We start from the raw sequence: 26,861 nt of genomic DNA, 5'->3' as shown, positions 1-26,861 counted from the left end.
ATTGATGTGATACTGTTATATTACACTTCATCGGTATGTGTTCACCTGTTCTTATAACCAAAATTTGTCAAATGTTGGCAGGCAAATCTGGGGATTTCCAGGATGGATGTGAGACTGGGATATTCTTTCCTGTAATGATTTGTTAAGTTATTTATTCTCTGCTGGGGTTCATTGCCAATCTAATTACATTATATCCAGTACTGTAAAACATTACTTACTGTTTAATAAGTTTTAAAGCTGCCTTAAGAATTGCTTATTAAATGTAATACATTTCACCGAAAAAAACCCAAAAAACAGTTTCTCAATTTACAAATACCATGATAGAAGAAAGTGTCCCTAGTCATTATTTTCCAAGTGGAAGTTTAATTTCATTAAGATGTGACTCATTTTCTTTCATGCTCCTGGGAATTTTAAAAGTGAGGCAATAGTTTCAAGAAGGACAAGCAGTGTTGCAACTAATTTTCTGGATAAATGGACTCATCTCCTGCTTTATGGCCTGCAACTTGTTAAGGAAGACAGTGAGAAAGCCTATGGTGATGTTAAATTGGGCAGAAAAAGCACATCAGGTTACTACTTGCCAGTGACTGGATTATGCTCCCTAGTGCCTGCAAGCCTCCCCTGCATTTCAGTTCGATAGCAGAATTGTTCTTTCAAATCACTAATAGTACTGCAGAACAACTGTAAAATATAAGCCAGCCACTGAGTTATATTTAACTTTTGGCATTTTACCAACTTTAGGTTGTTATTTTAATAATTTTAGTTGCCATACTTGTGGTTTTCTTCTTCCCATGTATTAATTTTCTGTTTTTCTCTTAAGATATGACAGATTTAAATATTACCTAGATAATAACAGCTCTTTTTCTACTCAAATATCATATTTAAAATCTATAAGTATGAATTTTGCTCATGCTTCTTAAAAGCTATTGGACAAACATAGACCTCTTTGATCATGTATGGCCAACTTGATCAATAGCTTTTCAAATAATTACAGCCACGATATATGGTTTGGCATGCCCATCTTCACCAGTGCCAACTGTGCTACCCATTATAACTAAGTTACTATTTAAATATTATTGTTTCCTTTTTAAATTTACATTGTTGATTGCTTGCTCTTTTTTTTTTTTTTTTTTTGTATTTTTTTTTTTTTTTTTTTTTTTTTGTATTTTTCCGAAGCTAGAAACGGGGAGAGATAGTCAGACAGACTCCCGCATGCGCCCTACTGGGATCCACCCGACACACCCACCAGGGGGCGATGCTCCGCCCATCCGGGGCATCGCTCTGCCGCCACCAGAGACACTCTAGCGCCTGAGGCAGAGGCCAAGGAGCCATCTCCAGCGCCCGGGCTATCTTTGCTCCCATGGAGCCTCGGCTGCGGGAGGGGAAGAGAGAGACAAAGAGGAAAGAGAGGGGGAGGGGTGGAGAAACAGATGGGCGCTCCTCCTGTGTTCCCAGGCCCGGGGAATCGAACCCGGGACTCCTGCACGCCAGGCCGATGCTCTACTACTAAGCCACCCGGCCAGGGCCTTGATTGCTTGCTCTTAATGCAAATCTAAGTTGTTGGGTTTTTCAAATGATGCTTTTTGGAAAAGAGAAATAAAAGCTAGGAAGGGGAAAAGCATTCTTTCCATTAGTTAAATTCTTTGTTAATATTTTTCAAATTATGATCAACTGTTATTGCATACTGTAGATGCTTTAAGAAGATACAATTTGGCCCTGGCCGGAAGTGGTAGAGCGTCGGCCTGGTGTGCAGGAATCCCGGGTTCGATTCCTGGCCAGGGCACACAGGAGAAGTACCCATCTGCTTCTCCACCCCTCCCCCTCTCCTTCCTCTCTGTCTCTCTCTCCCCCTCCCACAGCCAAGGCTCCATTGGAGCAAAGTTGGCCTGGGCACTGAGGATGGCTCTGTGGCCTCTGCCTCAGGTGCTAGAATGGCTCTGGTTGCAACAGAGCAACGCCCCAGATGGGCAGAGCATCACCCCCTGGTGGGCGTGCCAGGTGGATCCCGGTCAGGTGCATGTGTGAGTCTGTCTGACTGCCTCCCCATTTCCAACTTCAGAAAAATACAAAAAAAAACCAAAAAAAAAAAACCCAAGAAAGATACAATTTAATCAATTAGCTCTCAATTGTGAGACAATACTTCATCTTTTTCTCCCAGGAACTTATTATTTCTTAATTTGTTGTGATTTCTATCATCTTTCATTATGAAAGATGAATATAGTAAAAAGTTGATCAGCTGTAATATATACTCTATACTATACTAGAGTACTACATACTATAAATAGTTTTCATTTACTGGAATGAAATGAGCAATATTTATCAGGATAACTGCTTCCACAATGGTAGTATTGTATTACTTCTTTTCCCTTAATTCCCTTTCTTGTATTAAGATAAAGTTCATTAGCTTGAAGCACAGAATTATTTTCTATATAAGTACTTCTTACAACCTTAACAAATTATTTAATTCTATTAGATATTTCAGTTTTTATTCAACTTATTTTTTTATTCAGATATGTAGTCCATCTTTGAAAGTCATTTGGAAATAGAATTTCATTTATATTCATTGATGCCTGTCAGATAGTCTGAAATATTTAAAAGGACACACATGATTCAAAGACCAGCTTTTCTGTAACTTATTTTTTTATTTATAGAGTTGAGAAATAAAAATACACTTTTAAGATCTTTTCCATGCAAACTGTTACGTGTCAGCATTTATACAGCTTTTATTCATTCCTTTAGTGCAAGAAAAGAGGGCTATGACACCAATTACAGCAAAATATAAATAAAACACAAAATAATTTTATTCATGTTTCATTTTGTGTTCAGATAAATTTGTGGCTGATTATACGATGTTGGCTCACCTTTGTTAACGACGTTTATTATACTGCACTGTAATCCTGAATTAGTTTAGAAACCTCCCCCCTCCCATATTCTGCTTTATTGTGTAACTCCAAATTGATTGAGAATATAGCATTTTAGAACATTTTGTCTGGCGCATATTTTAAAGATTTAGTTAAACATGATAATTTTATGAATAAGTCTTAGAAAAGTTATGTGAACGTCCCAAGATCACACAGAGTTATGTAGGGCAAGCCCAGAATTCAGGTACACTGGGCCTTCCAGCCCTCCTCCACAGTAGCTGAGCTTTTGCACTCAGTCTACGGTACCAGCCAGAGGGTGCTTGATCCCCCTCTTTGCTGTCCTTTCAAATGAGAAGTAATTTAGTGGTTTTGTTTAGAGTAGTTCTCCTGGAAGTAGTACCAGGACAAAACAGTTTCTGTTGGGCAAAACGAGTCACAAATCAACCCTGAACCCGCATCCCAGACCGTGTTATCGGGCACCGAGGCAGACGATCCCTGCCTCCAGAAGGCGTGGTGATGTAGGTAACATGATTAATCAAAACTGTGAGCAGCAGAAGTAAGCTCACGCACACTATCTAAGAGAGAAAAAAATACCTGAAGTTTTGAACATAAATTTCTCAATGTCTTAAGATTTTTTGATTCCGGTATAATTGACAGATAACTATTACTGTCTTCCTCTATTTTCTTTTGGCTTTATACCAAGAAAATACACCCGTTTCAATCAAATATTTAAATTTGACCTTGCTCTGTATTAAATGGTCACATTTATCTGCCAGGCTTTTGAAGAAACTGGATTAATAAGAAACTTTGAATAATGAGAATTTTTAAGCCCACAAATATAAACTGATCTTTGATGAGATACATAAAACCTTTTTATAAGGAAAAAAAAGGATTTGAAAAACAAGACAGTTTTTGTCATAACCTTAAACTCTTTCTGCAGCAACAGCTCTACATTGGTTCGGCGGCGGGGGTCGCGCAGATCCCGCTACACCGGTGTGATATTTACGGCAAAGCCTGTGCCGAGTGCTGCCTGGCCCGGGACCCTTACTGCGCCTGGGACGGCTCTTCCTGCTCCCGCTACTTCCCCACTGCCAAGAGGTAGGCCAGACGCCAGAGATAAACACACGTGTTTGCACTGGATCCTCCCTGACTTCCCGTTTGTGAAACAGCTTTCTTCGTATAAGTATACCGCATATGTGATTATTAAAAAGAAATTTATAGGGTTATTTTTTTTTCCTTTTCCTTAAATAATCAAGAAAAATCAGAAAAATGTATAATAGATAGTTGGGTACAAATATAATGGGACCTATGCTTTTAACAAATTACTGAGGGGAATCTGAAGCATCACAATCATACCCTTGAATGTTTGTACTTGGAAAGTGCAGTTTTGTAACTTCATTTTACACAGGGTTAAAAATGAAGGTCAGAGCATCAGGAGAATCTAGACTGGGTCTGGTGTTTGTAATGAAAATGTTCTCTTGTTGAAAAATGGTCTTCTTCTTATCCAGGAACATTTTATCCTGGTTTTAAATTTTAATAAGGCAATTTACATCCTTGGACGAACAGAAAATTCTCAAAGAAAAGAGTTGATTTACCCTTACAATCTTAGAGAGTACACAGAGATCAAATTATAAAACTAATTGTTTCTATGTTTGACGATATCACGTGTTTATATAAGGATGATAAACTAGCATCAAAATACATCTTGATTTGACCCAAATAATGTTGTTATTTGACCCCCCAAATTTAAAGGCTAAGATATTATCATAGTTTCATCTTGTATGGTCAGGATTTGAAGTTGAAATATATAACTATATAATAAAATACCTACTTATCAATCTGTATGTATTTATGATACAGATATTTTACATATACTCTTGATAAAGATACTTAAAAGCTTTTTTAGGTCATTCTTGAATAAAAGCTGCTAAGGTATGCATGGAAGTTATATAAAACAAGATATTTACATTAAACATAACTAAGTTTCTGTCTGGGAGATTGAATGCATTAGGAATAGTCATTTGATCATTTGATATAATGTTATTTCCAGGCGGCTCTTTTCTACTTCATGAAACTCTTAGCACCTCCTACAAGTGTATAGAAATTTGATTTACTTTTGATTTCAAATACAAAACATTTTTTTATTTTGACAAAATAGTTATCTCAATATGTTCTCAACTACTAATGATGGCTTCCTTTCTCTGTGATATTTACCACTGTTTAAAAGATAAGCAAACATAAATAAAAGTAATATACACTATCTTGCTAATATAAACCTAAAGACTAACAGTTTGCACATTAAACTATTGAAAGATAAAATAGAAGTCAGCATTATCAAGCCACTACATTTAGGAGCAACAAAATTTGTTTTTTATTATTATACTTAATGTTTTACAAGAAGTTATGAAGGTGGATATTTTTGATGGCTAATGAGGTGTATCTAATCCACAACATTGACTCTATTTTAAGTGTTTGGAAAAAAACATTAGGGGAAAGAAATAACCCTAATGTGTACTAAAATCTATTGAATACACACTTTAGATAACAATGATTATAGTGACAGATCATCTACAACTATATGTATTAAAACATAATCCTGTTAATAATATTAAATGTAAATGCATATTAACCTATTCAATTTAATAAACAGTTTTTTAATCCTTTAACATTCAGAACTGATATAACATATTTTTATAATTTTCATATACCTATTGATTTTTGTTGAAAGTTTAAATTTAAAATAAAAACTGTGGAGATAGCATGTTATTGATTAAAGAAATCATAGAAAGTTTAATAAATAACAATGTATAGTTTCTAACAGCAATCAAATTAATTTCTTAAAATGATTTAGCTCTACATGGTTTTTAATGTTACTCAAAAAATGTGAATTTATGTTTGAACTAAAATTTAATATTATTTTCTTTCCATGTGAGAATGTATAACATTGTTTAACTTAGTAATTATCTATCTTAATTTTAAGTTGATTTTAATAAGAAGGACCTACAGCTATCATACATATTTGAAATGTGTTTATTGCATACCTACAATCCACGATTGAAAGAATTATTGCTAACACATTTTGTTGTGCCTTACAGATTTTATTTAATCCCATTTCATGTGCCTTTGAAAAGGATGTTTAGAGACTTCACATTTATATATTCTTTGTGATGGCATTTTTCAAAAGCTTAAATTGCAGTAAAAAAAAATGCCTTCCCAAGTGCTTTCTGGTTCCTGTTTCACAAGTTCTCTTGTTGGCTCAATTTTGAAATGTGCAACATCTGTTGATAGTGTTACCAATTCTACAAATAGGAATCTATAAATACTTTGGACTTCTAAATGTATGAATACAGTAACAAATTCCATGTTTGCAATTCTCAATGGCCTTTGTGAGAGCTTTTTTCAGGGATGGTAACTAACTTTCAGAAAGACAATACCCATAAAATAGATGCAGAAAACAGTTGGGCAAGTGTCTCCAATCTTTTCCAGTCTGTTACACATAGCCAACATCCATTTTTAACCTCTTTCTGGAACTACTCATCTTTTTTGCACCACAATGGCTAGAGCCAACCTACTTCTTCCCAGTCAACCATTAGTGACGTGCAGACAGGACACTCAGAATGCTGTGCAACTAACATGATTTGAGCAGTAGAATGTAGGAGAAACTCATTTAGATTTTTGAGGAAATTTAGGTTTTTTTATAGGTAAGTTTATTGTGTTCTCTCTGGCCTTGCTCCTCAATATTAGTTGTTGCTTTTCTACTTTTATACACTTCACAGATAAATCAGTTTGTAGTCATAGCCCTATATCACAAGAGAAATTGTTTTCAAAAGGTTGACATAGCAACCATAAAGGAAATTTAAAAATAGAATGTATAGTCTTGATACATTTAAACTTAACAAGAGTTTATTTAAAAAATTATGTATAAATGTTAAGAGAAGGGGAACATTCATGTGAATTTCAATTTTCAAACTCACTTCTTCATTAATGATCAAAAGACATTTTGTGCTCGCTTCGACAGCACATATATACTAAAATTGGAACGATACAGAGAAGATTAGCATGGCCCCTGCGCAAGGATGACACACAAAAAACATTTAATTCTATTTATTGAGGAGATGGTTTGCTATTCTACATTTTTTGCTTTTTGCTCAGAATCAGAATTTAAGATGTGAAGAATTTAGGACTTTCTAGATTTTAGATTCTTATTAACTGATAACCAATAGCAAAAAAAATAAATTTTCTGTTATCAATGACTTTGAAAGACTTTTAGCATATTGTTAATACATTTATATACTGTTTCCCATTTTGATCATCTTAGATACTGCTCTTACATGTATAATAAGATACCTTTAAAGAATCCTTTAGTCAGATATAGATTCATCTTTTTCAATAAACTCCTAGAGTGTTTGATTTTTATTTACTTTGATTCTTATGACAAATTCCCAAGAGGGAATAGAAATACAATAATACCTTTTAAACAAATTGTTTTAGACGCACAAGACGACAAGATATAAGAAATGGAGACCCAGTAACTCACTGTTCAGACTTGCAACATGGTAAGTTACAACATTTTTTATTTTTCAATCTGCTAACACTGGTATAAAAATCACAAGAAATAATGCATATCCACATGCATGCAGAGCACACACCTCTCACACAATACTTATATAATAGTAATGCAACAAAAAAGAAAGAAAATCAAGATGACATAAAATTCTAAAGCACACAAATAAATGAATTTTGTGTTATTATTGCAGGAATGATATATTCGAGAGTTTAAATACTTCTAAGTCTTAAAGTTCAATTTTCTCATATTACAAAGAAGCTAGTTTAAGTACATGCTTTCAAATATAGTAGTGAGAGTAGAAGGCAACAAAAGTATTCATTCGAATATATCAAAAAAGTATATTCTTAAAATAAGTAATGTAAAACATTTATTAATATGCTGATGATATAAAACCAATATGTTGTTATTGGATATCGATTAGATCATTATTCTGATGTCTTCACACTGAGTTGCTAATATGATATTCTGTTCAACTGGGGATTTTGGATCAAGTTAATATTATGCCTCTAAAAAGATGTCAAGGCCTATTTAATGTCAGGTTGCTTTTTTAATACTGAAATACCAACCAATCTTCATTTAAAATGGAGTAAAACTGTAACATTTCTCACTCCCTTACTTTAACTCGTTACAAAAATAATAATGAAGCTGTGCTTCCCTCTGCTGGGGAAACTTATCAACGACATCACTGTTGATGAACAATTCATAGTTAAAAATAGCTAAAATGTAACTGTAAACATTTTACATCTAATTGAATATAATTATACATTTAACTTTTTTTGGTGCCTTTTACATAATCCTAAAGGAAGGTCTGATGTCTTTATCAGTTAACTTGGATTAGATCTACTAATTCTGCATGTAGAATATTCATGTGTCATAAATGTTATAAAAGAACACACTGCACATAGCACCCTAGCGTGTATTCCATAAGCCAGCTACTTTTTCTGAAAGTCAGTTCCTTTGTTATGTTATGTATCCAGTACATATGTACTGGTATCTGATTCACAAGTTGTTTGAAGGATGCCAATATCAGGAAACAGGTAGCCATGAAATTAGCCTATATTTTGGATGCATTTTGCTTGCACAACTTTCTTGACAAGGATTTTCCTGTCTGTTATTGTTAGTACTTTTTTAAAAGATAACAATATATTAGAGCAAATGTTATGAATTTTTTGTTGTACAGGTATAGTGCATTATTGACCTACCCTCCTTAAATTTTTCAAATGGCAATATTCAGTTGGACAACAAAACATTTACTAGTGTTCCATTCATCTATTTCATGTAAAAATCTCAAATTATAATAAGCACCATTTAAGTTATGCAGTCATAAAATATTAACTCATTTTATGAAATAATCTATTTGCTTTGCTATGGAGAAGCTAATAATAATAACTGGAAATAAAAGAAATAAGATGATAAAACTAGAGCTTGTTTTAATCACTTTAATCTCCAAACTGATATGGGTATTGTTATTTTGCTCATGTTATAACAGATGAAATATCATCAATATAATGATAATAAATATTGTCAATATTTAATAAATATTTGTTGAATGAATGATCTAAGTATTTCAAGCTATAGCATAGATACTCATTGTTTTGGTTTGTCAGTGAAGATTTGAACTAAATCACAACTATTGTTTTTTGTAAAAATGATTTATGTTATACATTGTTATTAACATCATCATATTCAGAAATAAAATCTCTTAAGAAATCAATTGGCCCTATCAATTGGCCCTGACCGTTGACTCAGTGGGTAGAGCGGCAGCCTGGCATATGGATGTCCCAAGTGCAATTCCCAGTCAGGGCACACAGGAGCAGCAACCATCTGCTTCTCTCCCCTCCCTTCTTCCCGTTCTCTCCTTCTTCCTTTCCACAGCCGGTGGGTTGATCGGTTCAAGCATGGCCCAGGACACTGAGGATAGTTCCATGAAGATTGACAGCCTGAGATGCTAAAAATAACTCAGTACTGGAGCATTGACCCCAGACGGGGTTGCCAGGTGGATCCCAGTCAGGGCACATGCAGGAGTCTGCCTCACTATCTCCCCTCTTTTCACCTAAAAAAAAAGAAATACAATCAATCAATTAACTAATAAATAATTATTATACACCACTATATGTAGGATACTATGCTATATTTTGAAGATTGCTAGAAAATTTTATATATAAATATATTAAATGTATATTTACATTTTACTGATAATTAATTTTTAATATGATATATTTTACAATTTTAATACAATACAGTTTCTAATTGAATATTTTACTGATATATCCATTTGTTTAGCAATCCAGTTCCTTCATAGACCCAGTTAGTATTTTTTATTTATATATATGCTATAATTATAAGTGTACCTATACAAAAAAAAGCTGACCAAAGACATAATTAGTTTTTTAAAGTTAAACTGTGAATAAATTATTGCTGTTTACTGTTAATTAGCTAATCATTAGAGAGTGTTTTAGGTTTTAAAGTTGTGTTTTGATGAAATCAGATTGGCAAAGCCTGTAAAACTTGGTAATATAAAATCGCTTAGTGCCTGACCAGGCGGTGGCACAGTGGATAGAGCATGGGACTGGGGTGTGGAGGACCCAGGTTCGAAACCCGGAGGTCGCCGGCTTGAGCACTGGCTAATCTGGTTTGAGCAAGGTTCACCAGCTTGAGCCCAAGGTTGCTGGCTTGAGCAAGGGATCACTCAGTCTGCTGTAGCCTCCTGGTCAAGGCACATATGAGAAAGCAATCAATGAACAACTAAGGTACCTCAGCAAAAAATTGATGTTTCTCATCCCTCTCCCTTCCTGTCTGTCCTTATCTGTTCCTCTCTCTGTCTCTGTCACAAAACAGACAACAAACAGAATCGCTTAGCTATAGATGGTAAAATGACCACGAATAAACTTTTCTTCTGACACTTCTATGAAATGCATACTATAGAGAGGAAAAGTAGTTGCTGTGGTTCAGTGTTGCTGGTTTGTGTGTATGTGGTGTGTGTGTGTGTGTGTGTGCGTGTGTGAACAAATCTAAGTAAATGCTTGTGATATATGGGAGAAAATGATAAAATAGGCCAAGGAGCTTTGTAGCAATAAAACATCCTTTTTTTGAAGGCCTTTTTATTCCTTGTCTGCTTGTTTGATAATTGACCAAACATAAAAAGTATACACCAAAGATTTTAGTAAATTTTAAGTGTTTGGAAACTAAGTCAGGCATACCCATGTGACCCCGCTGAGTCTCACCATTGGGAATCAGTGAATTATCTTGGAATAGGTGTTACCAATATTTGAAAGTAAAATGGCAAAAATCCAGGGCCTAGACCTATTAAGTCATATGTTGTCTTGTTAATGTCACATCTCACATGGAATAAAATATCTGCGCTCATATGGAAACATATAACGATATGAGATGTTGTCACAGAAAGCTGCTAAGCAACTTGAAGCCAAATTATACTCTTCAGGACAATCAGTTCCAGCTGTAATGGTAAACATATTTTGTAACACTCTATATTTTACACGTCCTGGGGTTTTAATAGAGAGCCTATATAAAATAATCCAGAATTAAGTGGAAGGAATTTCCCTCTCCATGAAACCTTTAACACTCACTCAGCGCTCCGCTCCCTGGGTGTGAAGACAGCACTACTGGCAAGCTGGCCTAGGTGGACAGAAAACTCCAGCTCCCCTTCCCCTTGATCCTGAACGCTCTCTCCCCTCACTGGTGGCCAGTCACCTAGGGAAATTTTAGTATAAAACCCTAAATTATATATGTGCTGGCAGATCTTCTTGTCTTCCCACTCACACCTCATACAGAATGCTAAAGACAAACCTCAGGTCTTTGCAATATGTTTCCTTTCCAAAATTGTTATGCACAAGATTGGAGCTGGTCTGGCTGCATTCAAGAGCATGAATGGCTGAGTCAATTTACCTTTAAACTACCTCCCATGTCCCCTTCTTTAACAAATAAAGATGCATACAGTGTTCCAGAAAAGAAAAAGCTACACAATAAGTAACATTTTTTTTTTTAACTAACATCATTTAAGATTTTGAATCTTTGGAATATTTTATAGCCTGATTTTTTTACAGTCATCATTGAATTTCACTTTGTAACAGTTCTCTTGGCTGTTCTACGTATGTGCATTTCCTTTCAAGGGTCCCACAGTTAAACATTTCACAGAATTCAGTCCTCTTAATTATCTCCACAACTAGCTCAATTTATGTCTTGGTTGGCATCAAAACTTCATAAAATATCTTTGGCAGTGTCATTTTTATAGTCTGCAGAGTTGTAAATTTAGTATTTTGTAGCAACGCTAATCTGGTCTGTGCTTTGGCTTCTTTTAGACATGCAAAAAAATTCAACTAGGATTCTGAACATTTAGCCCCAAGAGAAGCCTCAAGATACATGTGCATGATGTCAGCCCTAAAAAATTCCCTAACTTTAATAAATTACCAAATTGTATCAAGTCTAAGATGTCAGTGAATGTAAGATACACCATTATTTTATGTACTGCTAAAAAAGAAAAACTGCCCAAGATGGGCAGTCTAATAGAGGGTCCCAGTATTGAGCCAGGACACAGTATGTTTCAGTATTAGCTTAAAGGGGAAATAAATTCCCATGCAGAAAAAGATAGCAAAGAAATTTATTTGTTTCAACCATAATTATGGATAATGAGAAGGGGGGAAAAATACTCTTTGGACCAAAGAAAGCTTTCTTTCTGGATTCCCCAACAGGGTGGACCAAACATCTCAGACAATACTTAATAATTTAAAGAGGTACCAGATTAGTAAAGTCTCATCTGTCTTGCAGATGAACAATTTCTTTTTGAAGAAAGCAACTTCAACTCACATTAAGGGCAACTGTAAAATGCATTCTAATGTCAAAGAACTTAAAATTTAAAGAAGTATACATCTACCCCTTTCCAATTAGCTCAGTAGGTTAGAGTGTCATCCTGAAAGGACAAGGTTGTGGGTTCGATTCCCAGTCAGGGTACACGTAGGATGCAACCAATGAATGCATGACCAAGTGGCACAACAAATGAATGCTTTCTTTCCCCCTCCCCTCTCTCTCCCTTCCTCTCTCTGTCTCTCAAATAAATAAATAAATAAATAAATAAATAAATAAATATTAAGCCCTTGCTGGAAAGCTCAGTTGGTTAAATTGTGATCTGGAAGTACAGAGGAGAGGTTACCGGTTCGATTCCCAGTCAGGACACATACAGGAGAAGCTTGATGTTTCTGTCTCTCAAAAAGAATAAATAAATAAATAAATAAATAAATAAATAAATAAATAAATAAAGGGTGCACCTAGAATGAAGTTACTACAGTATTATCTTCTGTGATTTTGTAAACCCTTTTTAAAACTATGTTCACTGCAGATAATCAATCATCACAATGATCATCTTCTGATAGTGCCTTAAGCAAATAACCCAATTATTCATAGAATATGTGTGCAAGATGTGCACATACTACCTAATTAAGAAGTTTGAAATTCTTTTTTTCTTTTTTATTAAGTGAGAGGGAGGTATAAACAGACTTCCACATGTGCCCCAACAAGGATCTGCCCAACAAACCCACTACCGGGCGGTGCTCTGCCCATCCGGAGCCGCTGCTCTGCTGCTTGGCAACCAAGCTATTCTAGCACCTGAGATGAGACCATGGAGCCATCTTCAGCACCCGGGGCCAACGTGTTCAAACTATTAGAGCCATAGCTGCAGGAGGGGAAGGGGCGGCAGAGAAGCAGATGATCATTTCCCCTGTGTTCCCGGACAGGGAATCAAACCCGGGACTTCCACACACCCAGCTGAACTCTACCACTGAGCCAACGGGTCAGGGCCAAGAAGTTTGAAATATTTTATGCCATCAATTTTTTTAATTAAAATTTTTAATATGTCATCAGGGATCACCCAAGTGCTTTTACACTTATAATTTAACCACAGTAAACAGAAGAAATTTAAGCATGCTGTATTTTTTTGTGTGTGTGTATTTTTCTGAAGCTGGAAATGGGGAGGCAGTCAGACAGACTCCCGCATGCGCCACACCGGGATCCTCCCAGCATGCCCACCAGAGGGCGATGCTCTGCCCATCGGGGCATTGCTCTGTCGCAACCAGAGCCATTCTAGCACCTGAGGCAGAGGCCAAGGAGCCATCCTCAGCGCCCGGGCCATCTTTTGCTCCAATGGAGCCTTGGTTGCGGGAGGGGAAGAGAGAGACAGAGAGGAAGGAGAGGGGGAGGGGTGAAGCAGATGGGCGCCTCTCCTGTGTGCCCTGGCCGGGAATCGAACCTGGGACTTCTGCACGCCAGGCCAATGCTCTACCACTGAGCCAACCGGCCAGGGCCACATGCTGTATTTTTTAAGTTACAAAATTATAAGGAAAGCATTGAAATGGAAGATGATACATACATTATTGCTTATGGAAGGTTTCTTCTTCAGCAAATGGGTAATTTTCATTATCTATCATAGCACTGGGGAAAAGTTAAATTAAACATTAAGTCTATGTTTCCTGGTTTTAAATGTAAACATTCCTATGATCATTTTACTCTGGCATATAAACTGTGTTTTCCTGTTAATGACTTGCTATGAAACTATGAAAAAAGACAGACATAAGATATTTGATATAGACTAAATTAATATTACAATAAATAACTTTTATATTGGTGTTGCTTTTTAAGTGATTGAATTTCAGCTTGCTTTAGGCTAAGAAGCATTGTAGCCTCTGGCATTATATCATATTAAGCACAGTATTGACTATATCTATTCAGATGGCTTCAGAGTAACTTCATAGTACCTCAATTTCATTTATATATTTTAAATTAATAAATCTTGGTCCTGGCTGGTTGGCTCAGTGGTAGAGCATCGGCCCCCATGTGTGGATATCCCAGGTTCAATTCCCACCCAGGGCACACAGGAGAAGTGACCATCTGCTTCTCCACCCCTTCCCCTCTTGCTTCTCTATCTCTCTTTCTCTCTTTTCCTCCTTTCCTGTAGCCACAGCTTTATTGGAGCTGGTTGGCCCAAGTCACTGAGGATGGCTCCCCCTCAGGCGCTATAAAAATGGTTCTAGTTGAAATGGAGTAATGTCCCAGATGGGCAGAGCATCTCCCCCTAGTGCTCTTGCTGGGTGGGTGCAGGCACAAGTTGAGTCTGTCTCTCTGCCTCCCCTCCTCTCACTAAAGTAAAAAAAATAATAATAAATCTCTAAAAAATAAAACACTAAAATAAAAATCACCTGTGAATAGTAAAATTAAAATACCCTGGTCATATCTATCTGTCATTTATTCATCTACCTATCCATATACCAATAAAAACATTTTAAACACAAATCCACAGGAATCTGTGGATTCAAGGAAGATTGGAAACTAATTATATTATAAAATTTTAAATACTGTATTCTGGTTGATAAGTACTTCCTGGCACCAGAGTCAGATCTTAATTTAAGGTATAAAAGAAAGTAGTTTAAAATTTAAATTTTTTTGCAAGTTAATAAATTGTAATTAAAATTTTTTTCTAAAGTGTCATTAATTGAGTCTTTTTGAACTTGACAAATAGATGTATTAAGCACATGTACTCTATTATACAAAAATACATTCATTTCTAGGTGCATGCATGCAAACTAACATTCAACAACATTTACAGAGAAACTAGTTGGTATAAGCATCATGCAAAATACTGGAGAAGCATTGTAGTAAGCATTGTATTATCTTGATAAATAAACCAACAGGATCCCTGTTATATAGCTTAGCGTAGACTACAGAATTTAAGCGCACTACAGTATACGAAATTAAATCAACTCTTAGCCATTGTAACAGTCAGATCCAAAAATATACATGAATGTTAAAATGAGTGAAATTGCATTCTTTTATTTTAATTTTTAAATAATTTATATCTTTTCAGCTACTACTAGTTAAAGAGATACATTTATCCACTTGAAGCCAAATTAAAGCCTTTTCTATTAATAAAGTGTCTGTTCTATGTCTGGAGAAAATCATCTAGAATCTAGTAAGGAAAACCTAAGTAATGATGTTTATATTCAGGAAGTGCATATCTGCAATTTTCTGTGTCACCGAGAATTGATGGAAAAAACTTCCTTTCTTTCTCTGCTTGACCTTTAATGGTAACTGTTATTGAAAATAAAAATGTATACTGTAAAATATTAAAATTAGAATGATAAAAAGAACTGGAATTTGATGTACCTATCTTTATGTACTTCAGCATTTAACTGTATTTTCTAAACATTTAAAATAATCTATAACCATTTACCTCTCCCACAAATTGTTTTGCTTTTATAGTCATTTATGAAATTCAACTTTTCAGTAACATAAATGGGAGGACACCAAAAATGATAACAGAGATCAAATAGTTGAATAAATACATGGTTCACTAAATCACTCATCTTTGTCTTTTCGACATGTCATCAAATTTTTTAAAATTCTTACGTTAATAACATCTCAATCTTGGAAGACATTTATGGGGTTAAAATGGAGAGTGAAATAAATGAGAAGCTGAAATGTGATGCCTTCTGTCTCTGCGTTATTGGAAGAGAATCAGAGAATCAGATACTAAACAAGGCCTTTGGCAATATGATACTTCTGGCCAAATGATGGGTATCATGACTTTTGTTGTTACAAAAGGAAGCAATTTATTTAACTTCTTTCTTTCCTCCCATTCTTTCTAGTTTATTAGGCTCATTTCATTTCCATAAATTATCTCACTAAAAGGGGAAGTGATTAATTGAGGATTGCTTCCTTAAAAACATTATTTCTTGTCATTAACAGCTACAACATATTGTAACATGGTGTTATTCAAACACACTGTGGTGCTTTTAAAATTATTTTAATGTTTGTTCTCAATTATTTTACTCTAAATATTCAATTCAACTCTTGAGAATTCGATCTACAAGTTTAACAACTATACTCTTCTTGTCTATGGGTAATTTCATAACAAAAGTTTATATTCAAAACAGCTGCTTTCAAAGTGTGAAATGTATTTTTAAAAAGATTAAATTGAGATTACTTTTTTCTAGAAATCTACAAGATTATTTATTGGCAAGTACATCCTTTACAGATTTATTTATTTATTTATTTATTTTTTGTATTTTTCTGAAGCTGGAAACGGGGAGGCAGTCAGACAGACTCCGCATGTGCCCGACAGGGATCCACCTGGCATGCCCACCAGGGGGCAAAGTTCTGCCCATCTGAGGCATTGCTCTGTTGCAACCAGAGCCATTCTAGCACCTGAGGCAGAGGCCATAGAACCATCCTCAGCACCCGGGCCAACTTTGCTCCAATGGAGCCTTGGCTGCGGGCGGGGAAGAGAGAGACAGAGAGGAAGGAGAGGGGGAGGGGTGGAGAAGCAGATGGGTTCTTCTCCTGTGTGCCCTGGCCAGGAATCAAACCCGGGACTTCTGCACACCAGGCTGACGTTCTACCACTGAGCCAACCGGCCAGGGCCTACCTTTACAGATTTATCTGTCCTTGAGGATATGAGAATGTATTCAAATAATTTATTAAATTTCTTTCTCTTATTATCTTATATTTGGAATTCTTGATTTGCGGTATATCTAATTAGTCATCATTTTTTCCCACCATATCTCAAATCAACTATTGTAACATACAAAAAGCAAACTTCTAAGATTTGAAATGTTTACATTTAACAGTGGCTTAATAATATATTCTGTCATAATCAAGGTTATAAATCCTATGTCCTTGTTAATTGATTAAATTTTAAATCATTTTTAATAAAATTATAATAACCCTTTGTCTTGAGGATGTCAAAGTTAAATGAGATTTCAGCTTTTAAATGCAGAATAAATAGTTCAGCTAATGGTTAATGATTGTCTTATAAAATTTACAGTGTGGACAAAGATAACCAGATTAAGAAATAATTATAATAAGACTAAAAGTGCTCTAAAAATATAAGCCAAAAAAACATTTTTAGGGATTATAAAAGAGAAATACTTTCTTTGATGGTGGTAGGGGAGCAGGATTGATGTTGAAGGAGTTTATAATCTATCTACTATAAATTCTCAATAAAAGATTTTAAGTTTTGAATGAATTAGCAGTTGAAATTTTCAGAAGAACAGCAATAACAGTAATATCACCTCATATATTTATGACTATTTCTATGTCCATTCATTAAACTGATATTTTTATGTAGATATATTTTAAGAAGAACAACAAAAAAGATATTTTAAATGGTTGTAAATATTTTGTTATCTGTAACTGTTAAATAGCCTAATATATTTCATACAATTTGCAATTATTTGATTAAAAAAATATAAAATTGAGATAGCAATAATGTCACACAGGCCAAGCAACTTTGCTGACAGAGAACAAAAGCAGACATGCAGGAAGCTATGAGAGTAAGACATAAATTCTTAACAGATTTCTTTTTAGCCAAAGATGATCAACTGATGAGTTTCAAAGTACATAAAAAAAATAAATTGTTCAAAGTACATAAAAAAAATAAATTGTTCAAGAAAATTGCATTAATTCCTAAAAAACTAACACCAGAAAGAAAAAAAAAATGTTAAAGATGAGCATCGAGAAACATTACAATGAGTATAATGAACACCATACTTAAAATATAAAATTATTTGTTTTAGTACATTGTTTTTTACTTTTAAAAATTTTTATTTGTATGAGAATACTTAACATGACATCCACCCTCTTAGCAAATTTTAAGTGTACAGTGTAGTGTAGTTTATGATAAGCACAATTTTATATAACAGTTCCCAAAATCTTACTCATCTTGCATAACTGAAACTATATACTCATGATTAGTACCTCCACATTTGTCTTTTCCTCATCCCTGGAAAACTTCACTCTCCTCTCACCTTCTATGATTTTGTCTATTTTAGATAACTCACACAAGTGGGATCATATAGTATCACTCAGTATGTCCTTACGGTCTATCTATGTTATTGCTTATTGCAGATTTCCATTTTTTTAAGACTAACTAATATTCTAACTTAAGGGATTTTTAAATCAAAAGATTTTAACTGCAAAACAATTAGCAGAAAAAAAATATTCAATGTGAACTTTAACCTTTATGATAAGGCATTTTAATCATTCATTATGGCTCTTGAATCACAGGACAATGTCCAGCCCTTGCTGGGCATAGAAATTCAATTTAACTCTACCTAGGGAAGCAGATGTCTCGCAAACTAGTACAGCAGCATGTGCCATAGCTATTTAATCAAAGAAATACTAATAATCTCAGAGAAAAAATAATGCTACCATACTCAATGTAGATATTGACAAAGATATATATCTCCAATGTGAAAAGAAGTGACCTTAAATCAGTTAAATATTGTTTCTTTACATTTCAGTCATTTCTTGTTGTTGTTTTTTCCCCTATTTCTAAGGGATTGAGCTTTAAAATAAGAAGAGACAGATAATTGCTCAATATCAGAAGAGTTTTATTTCACAGTTCGGGCACTAGAGAAAAAGACGCTGGGGCTGACATCCTGGAGACAGCCAGGGAGGCAGAGGTTGACTGAAGGCAGCGTGCGAGTAGGAGATGGCGGACGTCGCCATGTGCAGGGACTGGATGGGAGCAGTCTTTTGGAAAGTTTTAAATGTAGTGAGAGCAAGTCATGCTGTCTATGACAGACAAAAGTACTCCATGGATTATGAGGAAAGTAAAACTGTCAAAGTGATGCCAAAAGGGGGGAGGGTTTGAACTGCTTTTTAAATTAAAAATCTAGCTAAGTTTGAAGTGGAGAGCAAAAAAATGTCATCTGTCTACACTGTCAGTCCTCTATTCATGTGAAAATATATTTATTATTTTCTAAATTAATTTAATAAGTTCCAGATTGTACAGGATGTCATAATGGAAACAGGATTATACAAGATAATAAGGAGGGTTTTTTTCTCTAAATGAGTTTTACCTACACTCCCTGAGTCGTACTTTTGATCTTAACTGTGTTTCATTTACCACATTGAAGGAGGTTACATAAAGGGTAAAATAATAGAAACTTAATCAGGAAACAGGATTTATTATTGCTGAATTTTATTATATACTCTTGCCATATTTCTTAACCTAATTCTTAAAAATATTAAAAGATGTGTCATTTAAAAATAAGGACAATTGAAACCACATTGCATTAGAACTGTGCATCTTTCTTCTGAGCCATCTGAAACACTTCACACCAACTGATCTTCAGAACAAATCTGTGGATTATTTAGGCATTATTTTCAGGGAATACAGGCTTTCTGACTCTACCTTAAAAAAAAAAAAAAGCTTGGTAAATATTAATTGGTGAATTTAATTTTACAGATTAAAAAAACTGAAGAGGAAAATCTTATTTTGAAAAGCCCAGTCAAATAACTTCTCTGCTGGAAAACAGTACAAATGAACTGACCCCATTAATTGGCATAGAGTTTTACAATGAAAATAACTTCTTGGCACATATGATCATGGCACATAAAAAATGTATAGTTATACTCACACATGACTGATTTTGTTACTGTAATGCTATTTTCTGCTAGACAAATATCTATGCAAGCCTTAAATAATCCATACCAAAAGAATGTCTATTTTGATAAGTACTTGGGTTCTGGAACCTTACATCCTTGACATTTCTGCCATCCTCAATCAATTTGGAAACAACTTACAAGTTGGCAATAAATTTATTCTCCTGAATTTCCAAATAAATACTTTGAAAAGTTGAGTTTATTTCTCTAACATTTCCTCATTTTGTTTCTTCTTCACTGAACAGATAATCACCGTGGCCACAGTTTTGAAGAAAAACTCATCTATGGAGTAGAAGATAGTAGCACATTCCTAGAATGCAGTCCAAAATCACAGCGAGCTCTGGTCTACTGGCAATTCCAGAGGCGAAATGAAGACCCAAAAGAAGAGGTATAAGAATGAAATTGACTGGATTATTTCTATCTAACATATACTAAGTGACCCCAGCGTGGTTGACTTGGGGGGGTTGTACTGGGAATCATTATCCTTTTCTTAACTCAATAATAGCTTAATCATTAAATATTCATATGACAGGCAAGGTGAATTTGTCCCAGAACCATTATGTTATCTGTATTTGTGTCCAAAAAGAAACAAATTCTTCTAGTAATTTTAACTTTTGTTCCATTAATTCTGCTATCCAAATGTGCCTTTCTTTCTCCACTAACTCCTCCTCCAATGGTAAAGGAAGGTTTGGGAAAGCACATTGTAGGTTTAAGATGAAGGGCCCTGGCTGGTTGGCTCAGCGGTAGAGCGTTGGCCTAGCGTGCGGAGGACCCGGGTTCGATTCCCGGCCAGGGCACACGGGAGAGGCGCCCATTTGCTTCTCCACCCCTCCGCCGCGCTTTCCTCTCTGTCTCTCTCTTCCCCTCCCGCAGCCGAGGCTCCATTGGAGCAAGGATGGCCCGGGCGCTGGGGATGGCTCCTTGGCCTCTGCCCCAGGCGCTAGAGTGGCTCTGGTCGCAACATGGCGACGCCCAGGATGGGCAGAGCATCGCCCCCTGGTGGGCAGAGCGTCGCCCCTGGTGGGCGTGCCGGGTGGATCCCGGTCGGGCGCATGCGGGAGTCTGTCTGACTGTCTCTCCCTGTTTCCAGCTTCAGAAAAATGAAAAAAAAAAACAAAACAAAACAAAACAAAACAAAAAAAAAAAAAAAAAAAAAGATGAAGTAGCTGAGGTCCCAGTATGAATTCTGATATGAAACGTACATGTAGCATCAGACAAAGCTTCTTTCCTCAGTTGATACATTTATTCCTCTGTAAAATTATTGTGCAGAGAAAATGTCAGTAAGAACTTTGAGCTTTTTAAATGTATTAAATAAAGACAACCAGACCGTGTAGGTGATTTTTAAATGCATTATATGCAGATAACTTTATAAACATAATCTAAATTTAAAGGTAAACATTCCCCATTATCTTTTTGACACCTGAAACAGTCTTTAAATATATAATCACAGCACACAAATGTCAAGGTTGATTTCATACATTACCAACCTAGGCTTTTAGAAATCTCAGTCGTAAACTGTATTCAAAATAAAAGTGAGGTTAGACATATTCAAGAATGGATCAGCATTTTTATATCACATCTAAGACCAAGGAACTTGAATAAATAATTATTAATATGTAATAATACCATGATGTTTTTTCTGCTTGCCCAACTGCTGATTTTTGCATTTCATTTTAAAAAAATCTTATTATATATTCATTCTAATGCTGCATTATTTTGTGATATCATGGTTCTGTATTTCCAATTTCAATATTTAGTGTTAACTTTCTCTTATATTTATATGTCTTCCTTCAAATGTACAAAATAAAAAATATTTTTATCCTTTCCTCCCATTATCTTGAATATTTTAATTATTAGAATGAGAAATTTTATTAAAACCTTAGGCAACCAATATTTTACAATGCATCTTAAAAACAAATGACAGAAATTTATAACTTTTTTCTGATGGCAAAATGTTATATCTCTTAAGCTAAAAATTTTATTAACTGTTAAAATATGCCTCGACGCATAATCTAAATTTTTACTGAAACAGAGTTTCAGAACTTATATTTCTTTTAAATGTGTATATTTTACTGCCCTTTCCTTTCTACTAGATTAGAGTGGATGACCACATCATCAAAACAGAACAAGGCCTTCTACTGCGTAGTCTACAACGGAAGGATTCAGGCAATTACCTGTGTCATGCTGTGGAACATGGATTCAGGCAAACTCTTCTTAAAGTGACCCTAGAAGTCATTGACGCAGATCATTTGGATGAACTTCTTCATAAAGGTGACGATGGAGTTGGCCCTAAGGTCAAAGACATGTCTAACAACATGACACCTAGCCAGAGGCTCTGGTACAGAAACTTCCTGCAGATCATCAACCACCCCAACCTGAACACAGTGGATGAGTTCTGTGAACAAGTTTGGAAAAGGGACCGAAAACAACGGCGGCCCAGGCCAGGACATACCCAGGGCAACAGCAACAAGTGGAAGCACTTACAGGAAAATAAGAAAGGTAGAAATAGGAGGACCCACGAATTTGAGAGGGCACCTAGGAGTGTCTAAGCTGCGTTACCTCTAAAAGCCTCAAACAAGTAGAAACTTGCCTAAGACAGTAACTGGAAAAAAATGCAATATTCATGAACTTCTTTCATCGCGTTATGTGGATGTTTACAATGGTGGGAAATGTAACTGAGTTCCACCAATTATAAATTAAGTCCATGAGTAACTTTCCTAACAGGCTTTCTTCCTAATACCAACACGCAATAGAGGTCAGGTGAACGCAGATGTTCACTTTAGCAGACTTAACATTTCCTATGGGATTTCACTGTATAGGTTTCATTTTCTTTTTTGCCTGAGAAATAAAAAATGTCATTTGCCATATTTCCATCTAAAGAAGAAAAACTGCATCAGCAAAGCCATTTTATTGAACTGAAACTTTAAAATAAACTGCATGGAATTACTAAGCTGATGAATATTCCAAAATGTGGTTGGATTCAAGGATACTTTTTGTCTACGAAGCACTCGTGTTTATATGTTCTGGAGGGTAAAATGATACTGAGTGAAATGGTCTGCAGAAATATGAAAAACATAAACCATCCGTCATCCAGAAGAAAAATGGAATATACTGATCTACTACTGATGTCTTCTTTCAGCTTTGATCTAAAGATGTATTTTATTAAAACTATAATTTAAATGTACCATGACAAATATGCAGTAAAATTTAGCTCACTTCTAAGCTAGAGTAGGTTTTTATCTTACATTATTGTGCTATGTAGCTTTTCTTTTTAAATTCTAATTCTGTGCTGCTTTTCTTCAACATTTTGTTTTCAGTTCTGCAAGAGGAATCGCCAAAACTGGTTTAGAAATATCATCAGCAGTTCATTCCTAAAACCTGGATATAAATTATGCTTTATTTCTCTGAGGTTTTCAAACAACACCTCCTCATCTTTAATTATGACCTAAATTAATTTTAGCCTGCATACTGTACTTAGAAAAACAGAGCATTTGACACTTAAAAAGGGGGAAATACAAAACTGATCTGTTAGATGCATTTTGTTGTATCTAATGAATCAATGAGGAGAAAAGGAACTGCATTTTTCATGAAATTCATAAGCATTACCTTAATATAATATTAATAGAAAATGTCTCAGTACTGTGCTTGAATCCCTGTGTGATATTTGAGACCTAAAAACTCTCTCTCAAGATTCCATTAGGAATTACGTGTGTCACCTAATCATTTTTAAAAACGGAGATGAGTAAAATTCAGAACATCTTAAAAGCAAATTTCTCAACTTTGTTTACATCTGCATCATCTGCCTCTTATCTCACATTAAGACAATTATCTGTCTAATGAAAAGTAATTTTTTTATGTCAGTGGGAGTGACTTTGATTCAAACTATTTTCCAGGACACAGTCCATGCTTAAAACATATAAAACTCTGTCTCCTGCAACAACTTATAAAATAAGGTAAAAAATTGTTCATTAAGAGCTTGCCTGCTTTATTATCCTAAGGCGATTCCTTGAGAATCATTGACTTCAAGGTGTAAAAAACCATCAGCATTACAACATTTTCTTTCACACAGCCTTCCTCCTACCAGAAATCCCTCCCTTAGGTCTGTCAACATGCACCAAAAAATGCAAAAGAAACATCCTATTACTACTTAATGAAAGAAGCATTGAAATTCTAACTTTGTTTTGGGGTTCTAATTAGCTTAGCTTTAATTTCTCACCTTAGAATACAGTGAATTTTCTAAATTTTTCTATCAGCTGAAAAATTTCACAGATGCAAGCTCATGTTTTACTGATTACCTTGAATAAACAATTTGTTAATATTTGTTTCAATTGAAAGCCTGTAAATATTCTATTGAATACATTCAATTTTAAGCTCTATTATTAATACAGTATTACTTTTAGAAATACATCCTCAAATGCTAGCTGAATTTTAAATTATTTAAAGAATACATTAATGTAGAGGGAAAAAATGTGAAATGTACATCAAAGAACAAAAAGTATTCCAAAAATAGGTCATTCTTTTATTTGTATAGAGTATCATAACTGTACCAAAACTTGGAATTGCATTTTATTCTATATTTGCAACTGAAACAAAATTATTTGGAATAACAGAAGTGTCTAATTTCTTATTAGTCTTCAAAAATAAAGGATTTGGAAGGATAGAGATTATGTAATAACTTTAGGAGGTCTTTAGATACCTGAAATGCATTTTGTTTCCCATTAGGAAATACCCATAGAAAGAAAGTCTAGACGTCAATTAAAGGAAACAAGCTAACAAATGCTGGCTTAAGCCATCAAGTGTAAGTTTTCAAAGATAATTATGGTTAGAACTTGCAGGTAGATAACTCATATTACAGTCATAATCTTCTGCTAATATGTATTGAAAGGGGACAGGTTGCACGAAATAATGTCCCATTTAATTTAGTTGTAATAGACTGACATATGCATGGATCATCAGAGTTGAAACTATGTTAAGAGACTGGTGTGTCCTTAAGCAAATTATGATGGGAATCTTAAGGTAGAAAAAGATGCATTGCAGCAAATTATGGCCCTTTTGAAATCAAATGTAAAATGTAAATGCATGTAAATGCACACTTAATACTACTTTTTATGTATTATTTAGTGATTTTCAATGGTATTTGTTCAATATTTTTGCTACCTACACATTAGGAAAGGAGATGTAAATAATTTTGAAAGGAAGAAGAGTGTAAAATGCAACTTTTTATAGATACTCCATTTCTGAGTGTTCAACATCATCTTCAGATGCCAGATTTTCCATACAGGTGACAAGGTGGTTTATGTGCTATTTAAGGGCAGAAGGTGTGTGCCCATTCAATAAGCATGTTTTTTCCAGGTAGTAAATATGTTCCATATCTGTATTTATCATTGCATTCAGATGGGAACTACAAAACTGGAGAGAAAATGTAATGAAACTGCTGCTGTAAATTATTTCTTTTAGCATGTATTCAGTTACTAAATACACATTTCTTCAAAATATTTGAATTCAGATGTCTTTACTGTTCCCTCTAGCATTTGGAGTCAAGGAACATAAGTTTCAAAAATGTTGAGAGCCAGTCAGGGTGCTACATAATCAGCTATCAGATTTCTGCATTGTAGTCATCTGTAAACTGGGTTCTATATTTATGGTAATGATGTGAATTTTTATGTCCTTTAAATTAAATATTTTTATTTTTATGTCATACCCAAAAAGAAAATATGGGGATGAAATTCTATAATGAGTCATTATCATAATCAGTTTGGTTTCATTCAGGATCAGTCAAAGATGCCTGATAATTTGTTATTGAAATTGCCTAACCTGAAGGTCATAAACAAGCATTAATATGAAATGAATAGTATAATATTTTTAAAACTTTTTTTTATGAATTCATTTTTTACACACAGTTTGTTTTCAGCTTAATAGAAATCTATCAAGTTTATGGCTTCAAAGACACACTTAAATCATCTTATTGAGTTGTAAGGTGTTAAGTATATACTGGCCTAATGCCAAAGAAAGCCATCCTTTCTATTTTAGCTTTGTAATAATTATTTAAAGTCAATGTTTATATTTACAAAATACATACTTCCACAAATAAGAAACATTTGCCAAAAAGTGTGCAGAATCTTACATTTATTTTATTTTGAACAATTTTCTTATACTAGTTAATTAAAGAAACACATTTTTAAGTTAATACATTGAGGAGCTATAAACAAAAGAGAGAATGAAGCCACAGAAATCATGCTTCATATAGTATCACCAGTTTTACAGTCAAACTAACCAAAGAAAAGAGCTTGGTTTTCATTTCAAGCATGCAAGCACACACAAGCAGAGGCAGAGTTAGCAAATGAAACCAAACCAAACAGATGATTTTGAATAGAAAGAAATTGAGCTTCTAGACACTTTGCCGTTTAAAACCAGATTCCTACTTGTTTGATTAAATTATATGGATAGATCTCCTTGTCTCTCTACTATGAACTAGGTACTGGTAGGTGATGATTATTAAGGTGAGTAGGACTTAACCCCTGTTCTCAAAGACCTCACGATAAAATTGAGGAGACAGATTGTGATATGACTTACCATCATCTTATCTGGCAAGTCTTTCCTGACCCGCCCATTCCTAAAATAAGCTAGCCACCTTCTCAAAACTAAATTTGGGTCTTGTATATATTTTTACTGTCACACTTAATACAAAGGTGTAGTTTTTTAAATTTATATCACTGTCTCACTTTCTAGAATGTTAACTCCTTGAGGGCAGGATTTGTATATAATTTGTCTCTGACTCGAGAGCCTAGCATGGTGCCTGGCTCAGGGAAGGAGCTCGATAAATCATGTTGGAAAGAAACAAGTTATAATGTGGAAAGTTCCAAATGCGAGCTCACAGTAAAAGTGCTACAGTATCAAAGAGGAAAGGGGAATTAATTTGGTCAGAAAGATGTAAAATTTCAAAATAGAAGTAACATGCCAGCTATAAATTAAAATATAAGACA

At 34.6% G+C, this 26,861-nt stretch overlaps 1 protein-coding gene and 1 non-coding gene across 3 annotated transcripts in view; both read left to right on the top strand.

Moving 5' to 3' along the window:
• Positions 1-24,127, top strand: part of SEMA3A (semaphorin 3A) — a 612,798-nt gene extending 588,671 nt beyond the window's left edge. For both annotated transcript variants that reach the window (XM_066353930.1, XM_066353929.1), the window contains 4 exons: positions 3,799-3,956; positions 7,350-7,414; positions 20,124-20,266; positions 21,972-24,127. In XM_066353930.1, the coding sequence (XP_066210027.1) occupies positions 3,799-3,956; positions 7,350-7,414; positions 20,124-20,266; positions 21,972-22,427 (822 nt within the window). In that variant the 3' untranslated portion in view covers positions 22,428-24,127. The remainder of the gene's footprint in view (positions 1-3,798; positions 3,957-7,349; positions 7,415-20,123; positions 20,267-21,971) is intronic.
• LOC136384318 (U6 spliceosomal RNA) lies at positions 6,861-6,967 on the top strand. The gene has a single exon (XR_010747591.1). It is a non-coding gene; the product is annotated as a U6 spliceosomal RNA (small nuclear RNA).
• Positions 24,128-26,861: the final 2,734 nt, after the last annotated feature.

The sequence above is a fragment of the Saccopteryx leptura genome, chromosome 12 (assembly GCF_036850995.1).
Source record: "Saccopteryx leptura isolate mSacLep1 chromosome 12, mSacLep1_pri_phased_curated, whole genome shotgun sequence".
Classification (NCBI taxonomy): domain Eukaryota; kingdom Metazoa; phylum Chordata; class Mammalia; order Chiroptera; family Emballonuridae; genus Saccopteryx; species Saccopteryx leptura.
The sequence above is the reverse complement of the archived record's forward strand: the minus strand, read 5'-3'. Positions and strand labels throughout refer to the sequence as shown.